At 39.7% G+C, this 14,924-nt stretch overlaps 3 protein-coding genes across 3 annotated transcripts; 1 reads left to right on the top strand and 2 right to left on the bottom strand.

Moving 5' to 3' along the window:
• Positions 1 to 452: 452 nt before the first annotated feature.
• Positions 453 to 7,261, bottom strand: LOC103259950 (histone H3.1). The gene is made up of 2 exons (XM_008057600.2): positions 6,933 to 7,261; positions 453 to 780 (listed from the first exon to the last, which is right to left on the bottom strand). Exons 1-2 carry the CDS (start codon positions 7,259 to 7,261, stop codon positions 453 to 455), a joined length of 657 nt encoding a protein of 218 aa, XP_008055791.2.
• A 701-nt stretch (positions 7,262 to 7,962) lies between these two features.
• Positions 7,963 to 8,869, bottom strand: LOC103259949 (histone H2A type 1-D-like). Its single transcript, XM_008057599.1, has one exon. The coding sequence runs from the start codon at positions 8,867 to 8,869 to the stop codon at positions 8,477 to 8,479; it is 393 nt and encodes a 130-aa protein (XP_008055790.1). The 3' UTR covers positions 7,963 to 8,476.
• A 324-nt stretch (positions 8,870 to 9,193) lies between these two features.
• On the top strand, positions 9,194 to 9,678 carry LOC103259956 (histone H2B type 1-L). The gene has a single exon (XM_008057606.2). It carries the CDS (start codon positions 9,201 to 9,203, stop codon positions 9,579 to 9,581), a length of 381 nt encoding a protein of 126 aa, XP_008055797.1. The 5' UTR covers positions 9,194 to 9,200; the 3' UTR covers positions 9,582 to 9,678.
• Positions 9,679 to 14,924: the final 5,246 nt, after the last annotated feature.

A 14,924-nucleotide genomic window follows, 5' to 3' on the forward strand; every position in this document is an offset into this window, starting at 1 on the left:
AATACACTTCCTGAAAATATATGTATAAATATATTTTTTAATGTATGCCAGTAACTCCACACCGGTTTTGAGCTCCAGAAAGGCATGCTGTTCTGTTTACAGCTCACAAACTAGCACCTCAGTCTTTTCCACTGCTTTCCCAGCAGAAGCCTTTACCACTTGTCCTCTGGAACGCTTTTAACTTTAGACTGCAACCTTGCTTGATAGCTGTGTATGCAGATAACCTGCTGTAGTCCATCCTAAAAATGTAAATAAAGTAGCTTACCATGATAAACACCCACCAAGCGCAAACTTTATGTAATGAAATCACTCTGGCTATGTCAATAGTTGGGAATGGGTGGAAGAAATAAGCAGCACATTTTTACAGTGACCAGCTCTCTCAATTGAATGGATAGGTGGCCCTGAAAAGGGCCTTTACTCTTGCAGCAAAATTGTTAGCATATGTATAAGACCTAGCCCCCAAAGCCATAAAGGGTACGACCCTGCCGCTTGAGGGCGTAGACCACGTCCATGGCCGTGACAGTCTTGCGCTTGGCGTGCTCAGTGTAGGTGACAGCGTCCCGGATCACATTCTCCAGGAACACCTTGAGTACCCCGCGGGTCTCCTCGTAGATGAGCCCAGAGATACGCTTGACTCCTCCACGCCGAGCCAGGCGACTGATAGCAGGCTTGGTGATGCCCTGAATGTTGTCACGCAGAACCTTGCGGTGGCGCTTAGCGCCACCTTTTCCCAGGCCCTTTCCTCCCTTTCCACGCTCAGACATTGCGAAACCGGAGCAACTAAGTCAAATATACTGTGTCACAAGCAGAGTCACTCAGCACTTTTATAGTGACTAAACGGTCCTGTTTTAAGACCTCAACAGCAGGGGCGGAACCTACAGTTTCCGCTCTCCTGCGCAGTCATCCCTCGCTTTGAGTTTGGAGGACATCAGGAGGGGCCTGAGACGACAGCAAAGCCTTAGTTGGGATTTAGTAAATACTCCTAGATATATGTGTGTCTGTATACACATACTATACTTGCAGTCATTAATTGGGACAACAGTTCATACACTTTCCAAAAAGAAACCTGACACTTGCCCCCACGTTTCCCAGAATATGAAAACAAGTAATAGACACTGTTTTCTCTCATAAAATGCTTTCAATGAGGTTTTAAGCAAATCGCATCTTTATTGTTTAAGTTTCTAAGATTATTTTTACTGATTTATGGATGTGAAGTTAACTAAGCAGGACGCTTTGACGTGTGGACTAAATCGCCCTACTGACAGAACTAAAAGTATATGAAAATTACACATTTAAAAGTTAAATCAGGTTAAAATCACTGAGGCTGTATTGAAGACTTACAAATATGTAAAGCCCAAAGCAATGAGGATCTATTCTGATGAGGCATTGAAAGATTATGCTTCAATTATGTCTAATCGTGGACAGATTGTAGCTAGTACTGGATCTGCCACCACATTCTAGTTGACCTCATAGCATCCAATCAAACTACGAAGACAGTCTGCTACATATACTAGCCTTGTGACCTTTGGCAAGCTATATGCAGTTTCATTTTCTCTCTTTAAATGTATTAGAAAGTCTAATTTAGTGCTAGCTTTGGCATCACATATCCTAAAATTGGAACGATACTGAGATTAGCATGGCCCCTGTGAAAGGATGACACGCAGGTTCATGAAGCACTCCAAATCAAAAAGAAAAAGAAAGACTAATTTATAGAGTATTTGTTAAATTTAAAAGAGATAATTCATGCAAAAGTCCTAGAATATTATCTAGATTGCCAGTGAGCAATCATTAAACAATAATTATTATGGCCGGGCTTGGTGACTCAGTCTGCAATCCCAGCGCTTTGGGAGGCCGAGGTGAGTGGATTGTCTGAGCCCGTGGGTTCGAGACACGCCTGGGCAACTTGGCGAGACCGCATCTCTACAATAAATCAAAAAATTAGCTGGGCGCGGTAGCCTGTGCCTATAGTTCCAGCTACTTGGAAGGCTGAGGCAGAAGGATCGCAGGAAGGCCAGCAGGTCGAGGCTGCGGTGGCCGGGAGCATGCCCACTGCACTCCAGTCTGGGCAACAGAATGAGACTCCAATTCAAAAAATAAAATACCAAAAAAAAATAAATAAATTATGATGATGATGATGTATTATAATATTGTGGCTGCTCTTAACTCCTCTCCTTAAGATTTGCCCCTTTTAGGAGTAAATGGCTGCAAAAATACAAAAGAAAAAAGTAAAAGCAACTACTTCTCTAAAGCAATGAGACTAAAAGAGTATCCTAACTTGCTGAAAATCTGATTTTGAGAACTCCTGAAAATAATAACTAACTAAAGACTTAACTCATCTATAATCTTTTAAGGAGTTACAGGTACTTTATGTGGAATATTTGGCTTTTCCTCCATGACCTTGAGAACCCAGCTCATCACAGTTGTTTTATGAACTTATGGCACATGAACACAAAATGCAAAGGTTTTTAACATGGGATACATGGACAGGATTCAGGGAATCTGGGAACTAGTCTAGCAAAGAATTCTATCTTTATTTTTACTATCCTCCAATTGAACTCTAGTATTTATAAATTCAGGCAATAAAGAGTGTAATTGGAAGGACATGTGCTATTACTCCTATCTCATTACAGTTGTTCATGTCTCAAAATATAATTTAAACATATCAATCCTTCTAAACTGTGGTAATTCTTAGTCATATGGGTAGATCTTATTATGTAATATAGTCTTCAAACAGCACTTATACTAATATTTCACCAGTTGGATTTTTAATAACTTGATAATAGTATTTTAGTAGAGTTGTTTCACTTTGTAATCCTATGTATATTATCTTAAGTATTAAAAACATCATTCTTGGAAGAAATACATACTTTCATGACAATAAGTCTATTATGCAAAAATGGTTAAGAATCTATCTTCTAGAGAATCCCAAAACACTTGAAAGACTCAAAGATTCATACATATACAGAGACGGGAGTACTAAGAAATTCCATGAATGTTGAAATGAAAATAATATGCTAGCAAAAATAATCTGATGAGGATGTGGAAGGGAAAACAGCAATGATTTACTTTATTTACAAAGTACAAAGAAATAGCTTCTCCTTTCTCTATTCTTAGAGATGTTTCTGCAAAAATAGGGAGTCTTAGTTTTTACTCTACACTCAGAGATGAATGTTTCTAAGGATTAAGTCCTGCCTTTAATTTTAACAATGCAGAGATGTCTCCAAGGTTATGTGTCAAATAACCATTACATATAATTAAACGTATCTTTGTATCCTTTAGAAGTCTCTCACAATATAAACAGGAGATTGTCATGAGGATTTGACTCTAGCGGAGACAAATTCTTGTTCTTTCTTCTGCTTTGCTGTATATGTGACATTTTGCCCTAATTTTGTAGTCATTTTTGGGCAACTTTAAACATTTGTAAACCTGTTAGTGTTTACTTAGTAATAAATTTTGTTATCTTTTATATTGGTAGAGAAAGGAAATTTTGTTGCTAAAATGTGTAAAGGACAAAAAGCCCGCTAGCGACTTCACATTCCTTATCTTTAATAGGAATACCGTTGCTGAACATAAATTGTCTAAATTAATATTAATATTAAAATTAAAACTCTCCTTACAAGGAGAGGTATAGCATGGACCAATCAGAGCTCAAAAGTAAAAACTGGAATATGCTATTTATTTTGTAATCTACATCCTTAATGGAATATAAGGCCCCAATCAATCAGGTATGGCTCTCACTCAGTTTAAAATGAGGAACAAGTGTCAAGTACTACTTTGTCAACAATACTTGCATGGGGAATACCAATGCAGAAAACAAGAATTTGGGCAGTAGCTATGATGGCAGAAAAAAGCAATGGAAGGAAGTTAAGTACACTTGAGCTTTGTACTAGTTTCATACAAACTTCATTTATGTTAACTGACTGTATGCCATACCTATAAGACAAACTCCAAACTTTTAGTTGTTTACAATCTACTAGGCAGATTTTTTTAAGTGGACAAGTATGTAGATAATATAAAACAAGTTATTGTGGCCATTAAAGATATCAATGTAGGAATTCAAAACAGGGAGAGATCTCATTCCATTAAGATGAGTAATGACAAAGATGAACATTTCAAAGTATGTCATTAGTTTGAAGTTTCAAACAGAGTGAGGGAGAGAGAAAAGAAAAAAAAAAAAAACTGGGGGAAAAAAATGCTGTGAAATGTTACCTAATTAGATCAAGCTCATGTAGAATGCAAGGGCCAAACCAGTCTACAATATGTGTTATCGTGCTTATAAAGTCCATGCTTGTTCTACTAAATCACACCACCAGAATGGTAATTTAAGGTCATATAAAAGACATTCCTTTCCATACTAAAGAGTTTATTCTTAAATTCTAAAGTTATAGGAATCCAGCTTTTTGTTCATTGCTTCTAAGAAAAGAGAAAAAAAAATGAAAAAGAAAACGAAGCTACAGGAAGATGGTCACATACATTTGAAGCTTATAAGAAGACCATTTTATACAAAGCAACAAAAAGGATGAATTAAAGCATAGAGGAATTAGAGGAAGGAGAAGCCCTTAGAAAGGCTGTGAAAATAGCTAGTCCAAACAAGAAACAGAAGAGCCAGAGTTATAACCATGATGGGAAAATAGAAGAAAGATGAATTTAGAAAGAATTCACCAAACTTGGTGACAGACTGAATTTGGTGGTGATGTACAAGGAAGGATTTAAGTACTGATTCATAAAAGAATAGTTAATAGAATTTATCGGAGTGTCCATTGAAAAGTTGCTTCCTAAATGAGGTTGGCCATGTTGAGTCTGGTAGAGGTATATGAACAAGCAGATATCCAGCAATCACTTAGAAATGCAAGTTTGAAACTTAGGCAAGAGGTCAGGCCTGACGGGAGAGATGTCAGAGTTATCTACATGAAATTAACTCATGACACCATTAAGGTAAATAGAACAGTAATTCTAGATTATTCATACAGTTAGAAGGCTAAGAGACAACTCTTCCTTTGCTGGTACTGCAGAAAATCAACTATATTGAGTCAAAACCATTTATGATTTGGAATACATGAGCTCCTTAAAAACTAAAGACACACTCAAAGCAAATATTATTTGGCTAGTCTCTCATCTCAACCATTTTAATTGTGTTTATGAATTTTTTTTAAATTGAATGTGTCATACAAAGAAATTAATTTTGATAGGATCAAGGAGAATTGTGAAACCCTCACCTCTTGGGCTTTGCTCTGTTCCCAGCATTTCTCTCCTTCATACTCCTAGTGAGACCTAGACTTCTATATGCTTCAAAATAAACATAACATATTAAGCACATTGAGGAGTGAAGAAGAAGATAAAGTTAAATCACCTTCTGCCATCAGCCTATTTTCTTCTCAACATTAACCATAAGCTGTACTGTGTTCACTATAATCCTATATCCTTGTTTAAACAAGAAATATAGCGCTGAATATAAAACATGATTGGTCTTTAAATTTCCGTCTTAAGGGAGTGTGCGTGTGTATGTGTGTGTGTGTTTGTATTCCTTGATCCTGGCACTCAAATACTTTGCCAAAGTCTATCTTCCCCATGTCCCCAAGCATGATAGACCTCTGTACCCAAAGATTCATGAACATTTTAATAACCGATTCCTACCAGTAGCATTTTTTTTCTTTTAAGATTTTGGTTAAATCCATAAAGGGTGTTCAACTCTTCTCTCATGCCTTTTTCAGCCTGTCCCCTGAGTCCAGCTATTGCAAGCAGTCTCAATGTTAGGATCATTGGTCATTTTATTTCCCATTTTCCTAGATAAATGTTGGGCATTTACTTTAATCTCATCCACTCTCCTAATTAATTAAAATTCCAAATAGTCATAAGAAGCCTTTATAACACTTTCAGCCCAAACTCACTTTTCTTACCTGAGATAAAACAAGGGATACTTGTTCTAAGTATCCCTTTATACTCTTCTTGTGAAGAAATCCAAAATGCAGCCTGTGTTCCTCTTCACATAAAACATTTTCCGAGTAAAAAATCAAGCAGTTGTTGAACATATGTGAGGCCAAGAATATGTAGGTTATTTTTACTAGGCAGCAAGCAATGAAGACACCAAGAGAAAAAAAAATTTTTTTAAAAATCAAGTAGTTGTCTCTCTGACTTGTGAATGTCTGAGTCTATCTCCCATGTCACAGACTGAAGGGGGGAAAAAAAAAGCAAGGTTTGCAGGTGCAGTGAAGCACAAAGCGTCCGTACCCCAGTATCCAAGCTGGTCACCACCAGCTCCTTAAGCCAGCTCCATGGGAGCGCCACGGAGAATCTCTCGCCGCGCTCAAGACGCGATGGCTACAACATGACCATCCAAGGGAACCCTCCTTTTAATCAAAGAAATCAGCGGCTCGAGTTCCTTCAAGGTAAACAAAGCGGTCCCTGGATAAACTTAAGATCAAGTTCAAGGAGGAAGGTGGAGCCATGCCCAATATAGATGCAGGGGCACCCAAAAGACCCAAAAAAGTGTAGAGGTGCAGTCATCCCAATGTACTAAGCAAATCCAAATGAAGGCGAAGAAGCAGGTGACGGTTGCTGAGGAAAAAGACAACAGCAGGCAAGTCAAATGCAGCCAAGGACTTAACTGCCAAGCCCAAGGCAAAAATAAGCCTAAAACGAGCAAGCCCCAAAGCTTGATAAATTAAAACTAGAATTCCTTAAAGGGTCTTTTAAAGGTCACCCAACTAGTATTTAAGAGAGCTCTTAATGCTAAATCCGTGAGGTTATAGATGTGCCACTTTAGGGCACAGGGTAACAGCATACAGCATCTTTTATAGATAAGGCGGTTGGCTCTGAAAAGAGCCTTTGGGTTTTAGTTATCAAACAAGATTTACGCTCTCTCTCCACGAATGCGACGAGCGAGCTGGATGTCCTTGGGCATAATCGTGACACGTTTGGCGTGGATGGCGCACAGGTTGGTGTCCTCGAAGAGCCCCACCAGGTAGGCCTCGCAGGCCTCCTGCAGCGCCATCACGGCCGAGCTCTGGAAGCGCAGGTCGGTCTTGAAGTCCTGCGCGATCTCGCGCACCAGGCGCTGGAACGGCAGTTTGCGGATCAGCAGCTCGGTGGACTTCTGGTAGCGGCGGATCTCGCGCAGGGCCACGGTGCCGGGCCGGTAGCGGTGGGGCTTCTTCACGCCGCCGGTGGCCGGGGCGCTCTTGCGGGCCGCCTTGGTGGCCAGCTGCTTGCGCGGCGCCTTCCCGCCGGTGGACTTGCGAGCTGTCTGCTTTGTGCGAGCCATTGCAAATTTCTGAAACCAGTTAGAAGCGTGTACTTTTCTACTTATATAAAGACAGTTCTGTTCTGATTGGGTATGGCTGTCGTTCCCTGCAACTCTCAGCGAAGGTATTGGTGGGAATATTCACTTTCTGATCACAGGAACCGCCTCTGCATTTACCAAATAAAGTGTTCCTCTGACCTTCCCGTTTACCTACTGGTGTTTTAAATACTTTATCTCGCCTGTCCCGTCTTTATCCCTTTTACTTTATTTTTTTATCTGCTAGTTATTAAGATTGTGTAACTAGTTTGCAGAATATATATTTTTTAAAAACCTGGCGCCAGAAACTCGCTTTCTATTGATCTTTTCTAAAAAACCCGCGCTAGATATGATTGGTCGATTTTTTTTTTAACCGTCATTTAATTTTGGAAAGGTTAATGTTATCACAATATCTATATATGCCTATTTAAATGTTTGGAGGTATTTATTTTACGGATCTGTTCCAAATGCAACATAAGTATGAATTCTGAAGTTTTCAAGCCTGTTGAACTACAATATTTAATTTCACTACCAATATATTTATTCCTTGTATTTATTACTATATATTTCATTAATACTACATCCTTATATGTAAGCGCTCCTCAATCTTGGACAAGGTTTGCCGTAGGGTGATATTAAGAAACAACAGTCAAATTTGTGAATGATACAAGATTCCGGTGTCCTTTGCATTTCAGGGTGAATGCAGTTAAGATCTGCCTGGGGGCTATATGCAATTGACTAGGTCCAGGTTAGTGACTGTTAGTTAGTAATTAGTATGAAAAAAGGAAAAACACGAACCAAAAAAATCCTTACAAATTTAGTTTAGTCCCATTAAGATGCAAACAGAAGATAAAATTGCTTTGTAAAACTAGATTTGCATGTAAATTTTAAAAGTTGACAAAGCACTATTTTCTCCAGGATTTCTCATTTTCTTCAACAGATTCTGCAATTGCTGAAGGCCAGCTGCGTAGACTTACTTTTGTGTTACCTGTTACGTAAACTTTTAACTTGACTTTTTTATGGTGTCAAGATTATCAATTTCACTTTTGAGAGTTATCGACATCTACGTTAAGTAATGCTAGAGATTGTTTTAAAGTATCTAGTAGCGAAAAGTGTAGCCCTTTTAATGAGCACATGGGTGGCTCTGAAAAGAGCCTTTGGTTAAAGTTGAATCCTTCAAGACTTAAACTGCTTATTCCTTTACTTGCCTTTGGCTTTGTGATGACTCTCAGTCTTCTTGGGTAACAGCACGGCCTGGATGTTGGGAAGGACACCACCCTGCGCGATGGTGACTTTGCCCAGGAGTTTGTTGAGCTCCTCGTCGTTACGGATGGCCAGCTGTAGATGGCGAGGAATGATGCGCGTCTTCTTGTTGTCCCGGGCCGCGTTGCCCGCCAGCTCCAGGATCTCGGCGGTCAGATACTCCAGTACTGCCGCCAGGTACACCGGCGCGCCGGCACCGACCCGCTCGGAATAGTTACCTTTGCGAAGCAGGCGATGCACACGACCCACAGGGAACTGCAGTCCAGCTCTAGAAGACCGTGTCTTGGCCTTGGCACGGACCTTTCCGCCTTGCTTTCCTCGTCCCGACATTTTAGGACTGCTGACTGGAAACGCTCAGCAAAAAGGAGAGAGGTGTAGCTCGCAGTAGGCGCAGCAAATGAGAAACTATTATACTTGCTGGCCGAATTGTAAACTACGCTGTTTGATTGGCTCATACTGTCTTTAGAAGGCAACCAATTGTAAACAAGAAATTTTTAAAAATCACCTAATTTACATATCAGGGATCACATGGAACAATTTATCCAATCAAAGCCTAAGGCTTAAACGCCCGGTTTGTATAGGAGCTCTACAAATATTATCGGCCTTGACGCTAAAGCACATCATTTCTACTACATAACTTGTTAGCTGGTTTTTACCTATTATGCCTGAACTAGCGAAATCCGCTCCTGCCCCAAAGAAGGGCTCCAAAAAGGCGGTCACCAAGGCGCAGAAGAAGGACGGCAAGAAGCGCAAACGCAGCCGCAAGGAGAGCTACTCAGTGTATGTGTACAAGGTGTTGAAGCAGGTCCACCCTGACACCGGCATCTCGTCCAAGGCCATGGGCATCATGAACTCCTTCGTCAACGACATCTTCGAGCGCATTGCGGGTGAGGCCTCGCGCTTGGCGCATTACAACAAGCGCTCGACCATCACCTCCAGGGAGATCCAGACGGCCGTGCGCCTGCTCCTGCCCGGGGAGCTGGCCAAGCACGCCGTGTCCGAGGGCACCAAAGCCGTCACCAAGTACACCAGCTCCAAGTAAATCTTGACACATAAAGTATCATGCCAGTCCACAAAGGCTCTTTTAAGAGCCACCCACTTCCTCGGTTTAAGAGTTGTAATGATTTGTATATTGTGTTGTTACCAGAGAAGGTTGATTTTGTTTCTGGGTTGTTTTAAAACTTTGGCTTGCGGAGCTACATTAGGCATTTTGCTTGAAGGCAAAAATGCTATGTTTTGCAGATGACTGATAACGTGTGTTTCACCCTCAGTGCACACGTTGGTACAAGGCTGGCCCACGAGCTGATATGCAAGTTTTACTTAATACTGTGATATTTCCCTAGAATTGGTTTCCTGACAAGTGAGGAGGTGTTAGCTGAGTGGTACTTTTTGCTAGTGATGCATTTAGGCGAGAAAAAAATAGGTTTCTTTCCATTTAATCTTACCCTTGTACACATCTAGTGAATGTACCTGTTTAAACAACATATGTTTATCAAAATACTGAGGAAAGCAAGACAACTAATGTGCATGAAAACTGAAAACAATGTAAACATCACTGGCTCTAGGGTGGTGCCATTAAATTACAATGAAAATTGTCCTGAATTTCTCTAATGAAAGGTTAGACCATTAGCAAAATACCACTTTGAAATCATGACTGGCAGTCAAGGAAAAGATCCCTTAAGATATTTTGATGCCATTCCCTTAAAATGATGTTTTGGCCGGGCTCGGTGGCTCAGCCTGTAATCCCGCGCCTTTGGGAGGCTGAGGTGAGTGGATTGCCTGAGCCCGCGGGTTCGAGACCCGCCTGGGCAGCGAGACCTCATCTCTACAATAAATAAAAAAAAAAAAAATTAGCCGGGCATGGTAGCACATGCCTGTAATTCCGGCTACTTGGAAGGCTGAGGCGGAAGGATTGCCGGAGCCCAGCAGGTCGAGGCTGCGGTGGCCGGGAGCGGCCACTGCACTCCAGTCTGGGCGACAGAGTGAGACTCCAGCTCAAAAAAAAAAAAAAAAAAATGATGTTTTGGGGTGTTTTTTTCATTGGGGTGGACATAATAGTTTTTTTTTTATCATAGTAGACAAAAATTAGAATTTTTAAATGATGAAAATACTTAATTCATGTCAATCTAGTTACCAACAGCAAAATATTCCTGTCCTATGTAGACACTCATAAAGTTATTAAATTTTACTTTCTTCCTTGTAATTATAAACTTTACTTAAGGTTATATATTGTCATAAACGGCATCTCATGCAGAATAAATGAGAACATGTACAAAATATTTTTAGGATATTTAATATATTTTTGAATGTATGTACAAAATATTTTTAGAATTTTAACAAAGTCAAGAAAAAATACTCTATATTCTTGTATAATTTCTTTCAAGAATAACTCCCCACTCCCTACCCAATACACAAATGCACACACAATACAACATACACAAAGGATACATAAACATTCAAATGAACGTACCTCAACACACACACACACACAAATGAGAGCAACAGGAAAAACTTTAATAAACGAAAACAAAAAATACCAGTTAGCTTTAAGTGAGTTTACATTATTAGTCAATTTGTGCTTACTATAGTTCCAGAAGTAAATATCCAAACTAAGGTCTACATCAGCTTTAGGGGAGTGCATGAACTTCCTATAATTACATGCAAAAATGTGTTGATATGTGTTTCCCCTTCCCAGAACAGAAATTGAATAGCTTTCTATCAAACTCTAAAAATATTGTCACCCACTTTGGTAGGCAAAATAATACCACTCCAGTGATGTTCACAACCTAATCCCTGGAGTCTGTGAATTCCTCGGATGTACCTTAGGTTACCTGACAAAAGGCAGTTTAGGCTGCAGATGGAACTAAGTCTACTAATTGGCTTACTTTAAAGCAGGGAGATTATCCTGGATCAAACAAATGAACCTCACTTAATCACAAGGGTCCTTAAAAGTGGAAGAGAAAATTGGAATAGAAAGGGCACCATCAGAAAGATATGGCCATAAATTACTGGCTTTGAAAATAAAGGAAAGAGATAGTCAGTCAAAGAAAGAGGTGGCCTCTAGGGCACGAAAAGACAAGAAAACATATTTCTTTTGTAGCTCTTTTGTTAAAATCAAGCCAACTCCATGATTTTAGCTCTATAAGATCCATGACTTAATCCTGATTTACAGAACTATATAATTATAAATGTGGGTCCAGTGTTGTGGCTCATGCCTACAATCCAAGCACTTTGGGAGGCCAAGGTGAGAGGATTGCCTGAGTCCTCGGGTTCAAGATCAGCCTGGTCAACTTGGCGAGACCCCCATCTCTGCAATAAATCAAAAAATTAGGCAAGCGTGGTGGCACATCCCTGTAGTTCCAGCTACTTGGAAGGCTGAGGCAAAAGGATCACCTGAGCCCAGCATGTCGAGGCTGCATTGGCCATGAGTATGACACTGCCCTCCAGCCTGGGCTACAGAGTGAAACTCCAACTCAAAATATATATTTATATAAATGTGTATGTTTTAAGTCACAAAATTTGTAATAATTTTTGAAACCAGCAATAGGAAACTGATACACACACACAAGTTTAAGAACAATTGTTCTCAATACTGTTTTTTAAAAATTAAAATTATGCACATTTAAATTCAAATATATAAATACTACTAAAATTATTATAGATGTATGTATATTCTTCCTAAATTCCACAGGTGCAAATGATTTTAAAATTGATGTAATTTAACAGTAGCAGTTTACATTACCTATTTGGTTAGTCTCTAGGGTCTCTGATTTTGTTTTCACAGCAGAAAATTCAATATCTTGAAGCAGGATAGCCTCTACTTATTTATAGTATTATTACCTCTGATAATAATGCTGAATTTCAAAAAGCTTGCATTCATTATGTAAATATAAGGTTGATGAAAAAATTACAATGCCCATAAATAACTCCATTAAAACCCTCAAACATATTCATTTTTATGATTATTGAATTTGTTTTCATTAAAAAAGTCAATAGATTTAATATTAGTAATGTCACTTCATAAGAAAGGAGCAGAATATGAGAACCAGTTCATGTATAGGGCAAAAACTCAAATTCCAACCATGATTTTTTAAAGCTATATTCTGTCTTAATAGAATTAAAAACACCTAACATATTTCTACAGAGTTTTGAAATCTTTAGGAAAAACTTTTTCATAGATTATCCAGAGACTAGGCTACATCTTTTTCTAGTGGGTTGGCCATACATTTTGAAGTGTCCTGAATCAGTCAAAAAGCAGGTCTTACTTTTAGGTTAGGGGAGGAAAAAAGACCTGCAGGCTGCTGTAAAACTTACCTCAATTTTGGCTGTTGGAGTAAAAGCTTTCTCCATGAGAGCTGATAATAATAAACCCTTCCTAGATTGTGTCTTCAGAAATACTTCATACAGTTATCAAATCTCCTGATGCTAAGAGGATGTTCAATAAGTTAATACATTAAGATGTAAAGTAGCAGTGGCCCTTTAAATCAACGGCAGTTCAGTGCCATTTATCAATCAATATTCAATCAGGAAAACAGAAACTATTAAATTATTTCTATAGAGATAATTTAGTAAAAGTTACACAGGTATTGGAAGATTTAAAAGCAAAAGCGAGCCGGGCTCGGTGGCTCAGCCTGTAATCCCGCGCCTTTGGGAGGCTGAGGTGAGTGGATTGCCTGAGCCCGCGGGTTCGAGACCCGCCTGGGCAGCGAGACCTCATCTCTACAATAAATCAAAAAATCAGCCGGGTGTGGTAGCACGTGCCTGTAATTCCGGCTACACGGAAGGATCTCCGGAGCCCAGCAGGTCGAGACTGCGGTGGCCGGGAGCGGCCACTGCACTCCAGTCTGGGCGACAGAGTGGTGAGACTCCAACTCAAAAAATAATAAAATAAAAATAAATAAAAGCAGAAGCGTACTTGAGGTATTTCGGACACTAACAGAAACAGGAGGCAAGTATAGGATAGCAGTCACAAAGAAAAAAGTCAAGACTATTACAAACTAGAAGTTTGAAGGGCCTAACTGGTGGACCTGGGACTCCGAACTCTGAGGGAGTAAAAAGAAGGCGATTCTGAAAGCACAGGGAAAAAAGCTCATGCCCAGGTGAAAGACCATTACTGGAGTGATATTGACAGGAAAATAATATCCTCTTAACTACTACTCCCTTTCAGCATCTCCAGTGTTTCCTATTTCCCTAGCCTAATGGGCACCAAGCTGGCAAAAACTAAATAAGTAAATGAATAACTATGTAGAGGCCAAGAGAAAACTTCAACTCATCCTCTGAAGTTTCACCGAAAATCACTCACCAAGAGGCAGATTAACAGAAAAAGCATACAAATGTATTTGATCACAGTTTTACATGACACGAGAGCTTTCAGAATGAAGACCCAAAGATAGGGGAAATTTTCCATTTGTACAGTTAGATCCAACAAAGTAGACAGGCCTGTAGATATATGATTGAATAAAAAGGGTATGATCTAATGCTAATAGACTGAGTGGGGAAAACCAGCAAGGCCTGTCTGTCTCCATTTTTGTTGGTCTTTCAGTATTTCTTCCTGTTGGTGATGTGGCAGGATCTCGCCAGAATGGAGTCTTGTACAAAGTAGGCCAGATAATTTCCTGATGGCCAGTTTTTACACAGAAAGGCAGAAAGTTGAAGTAATGTATCCACAATTTTTTTGGCTAGCTTTGAAGAAAAAAGGGATTGGTTATGGCTAGCCTCGGGAGAGAATGAGAATGAGACTGGAGGGCAAGAGACAGAAAAATGTTTGCTCCTGAAGCTGCTTCTGAGGCCTTCATTCTGAGGTACTAATGTGAGTCCCAACACTACCCTTTATTTTAAAAGTCTGCAGACAACCGCCTATTTATTGTAATACCCTCGCTACAACAGATGACAAGTCTCTCTGGAATAAAGCTGCTACCAGGATCAAAAAAGAAAACAAAACTAGGAATAGAAAAGTAAACATTAACACACTGATGCCCCGATGCAGATGTGAGGGGTAACTAGATATTAAAATTAGAATTACAAATATTAATAAGTAGGGAAGAATTACACCTGGTTTTCCCATGCTGGGTAACACTGTACCACAACATCAGTAACCAACTACGTCTTTGCCTTCGGCAAGAAAATTCTGTTGGTCAAATTTCTCTTCGTTTCGTGATGGAGAGGATAAAGTCTAGCCCTTTTTAAACCCTTCTACTAGAAGTTTCGGTCCTCGGGGGCTTTGCAGCAAGGCGCAGAAATGCTACAGGCCTAGTAAACATGGGACAAAGCTGGATTCCGCATTCAAGAGTTGGCTGCAGTTCTGCTCGTGTGGGCCAAGGATTCCATGGAGTCGTCCTAAAGCATCCCAAACAGCAACTTATAGTTATTGAGAAATGCTAATTCC

Source organism: Carlito syrichta, unplaced genomic scaffold (genome assembly GCF_000164805.1).
Source record: "Carlito syrichta isolate Samal-C Ts95f unplaced genomic scaffold, Tarsius_syrichta-2.0.1 Scaffold303073, whole genome shotgun sequence".
Taxonomy (NCBI): Eukaryota; Metazoa; Chordata; class Mammalia; order Primates; family Tarsiidae; genus Carlito; species Carlito syrichta.

Bases quoted from the DNA above. Each gene is read 5' to 3' on its own strand.
- LOC103259950 (XM_008057600.2), bottom strand. From the start codon at position 7,261: ATGGCTCGCACAAAGCAGACAGCTCGCAAGTCCACCGGCGGGAAGGCG. The intron at 781-6,932 runs GTGCGCCATCCA...TATTTGACTTAG, and splicing joins CTCTTCGAGGACACCAACCT to TTGCTCCGGTTTCGCAATGT.
- LOC103259956 (XM_008057606.2), top strand. From the start codon at position 9,201: ATGCCTGAACTAGCGAAATCCGCTCCTGCCCCAAAGAAGGGCTCCAAA.
- LOC103259949 (XM_008057599.1), bottom strand. From the start codon at position 8,869: ATGTCGGGACGAGGAAAGCAAGGCGGAAAGGTCCGTGCCAAGGCCAAG.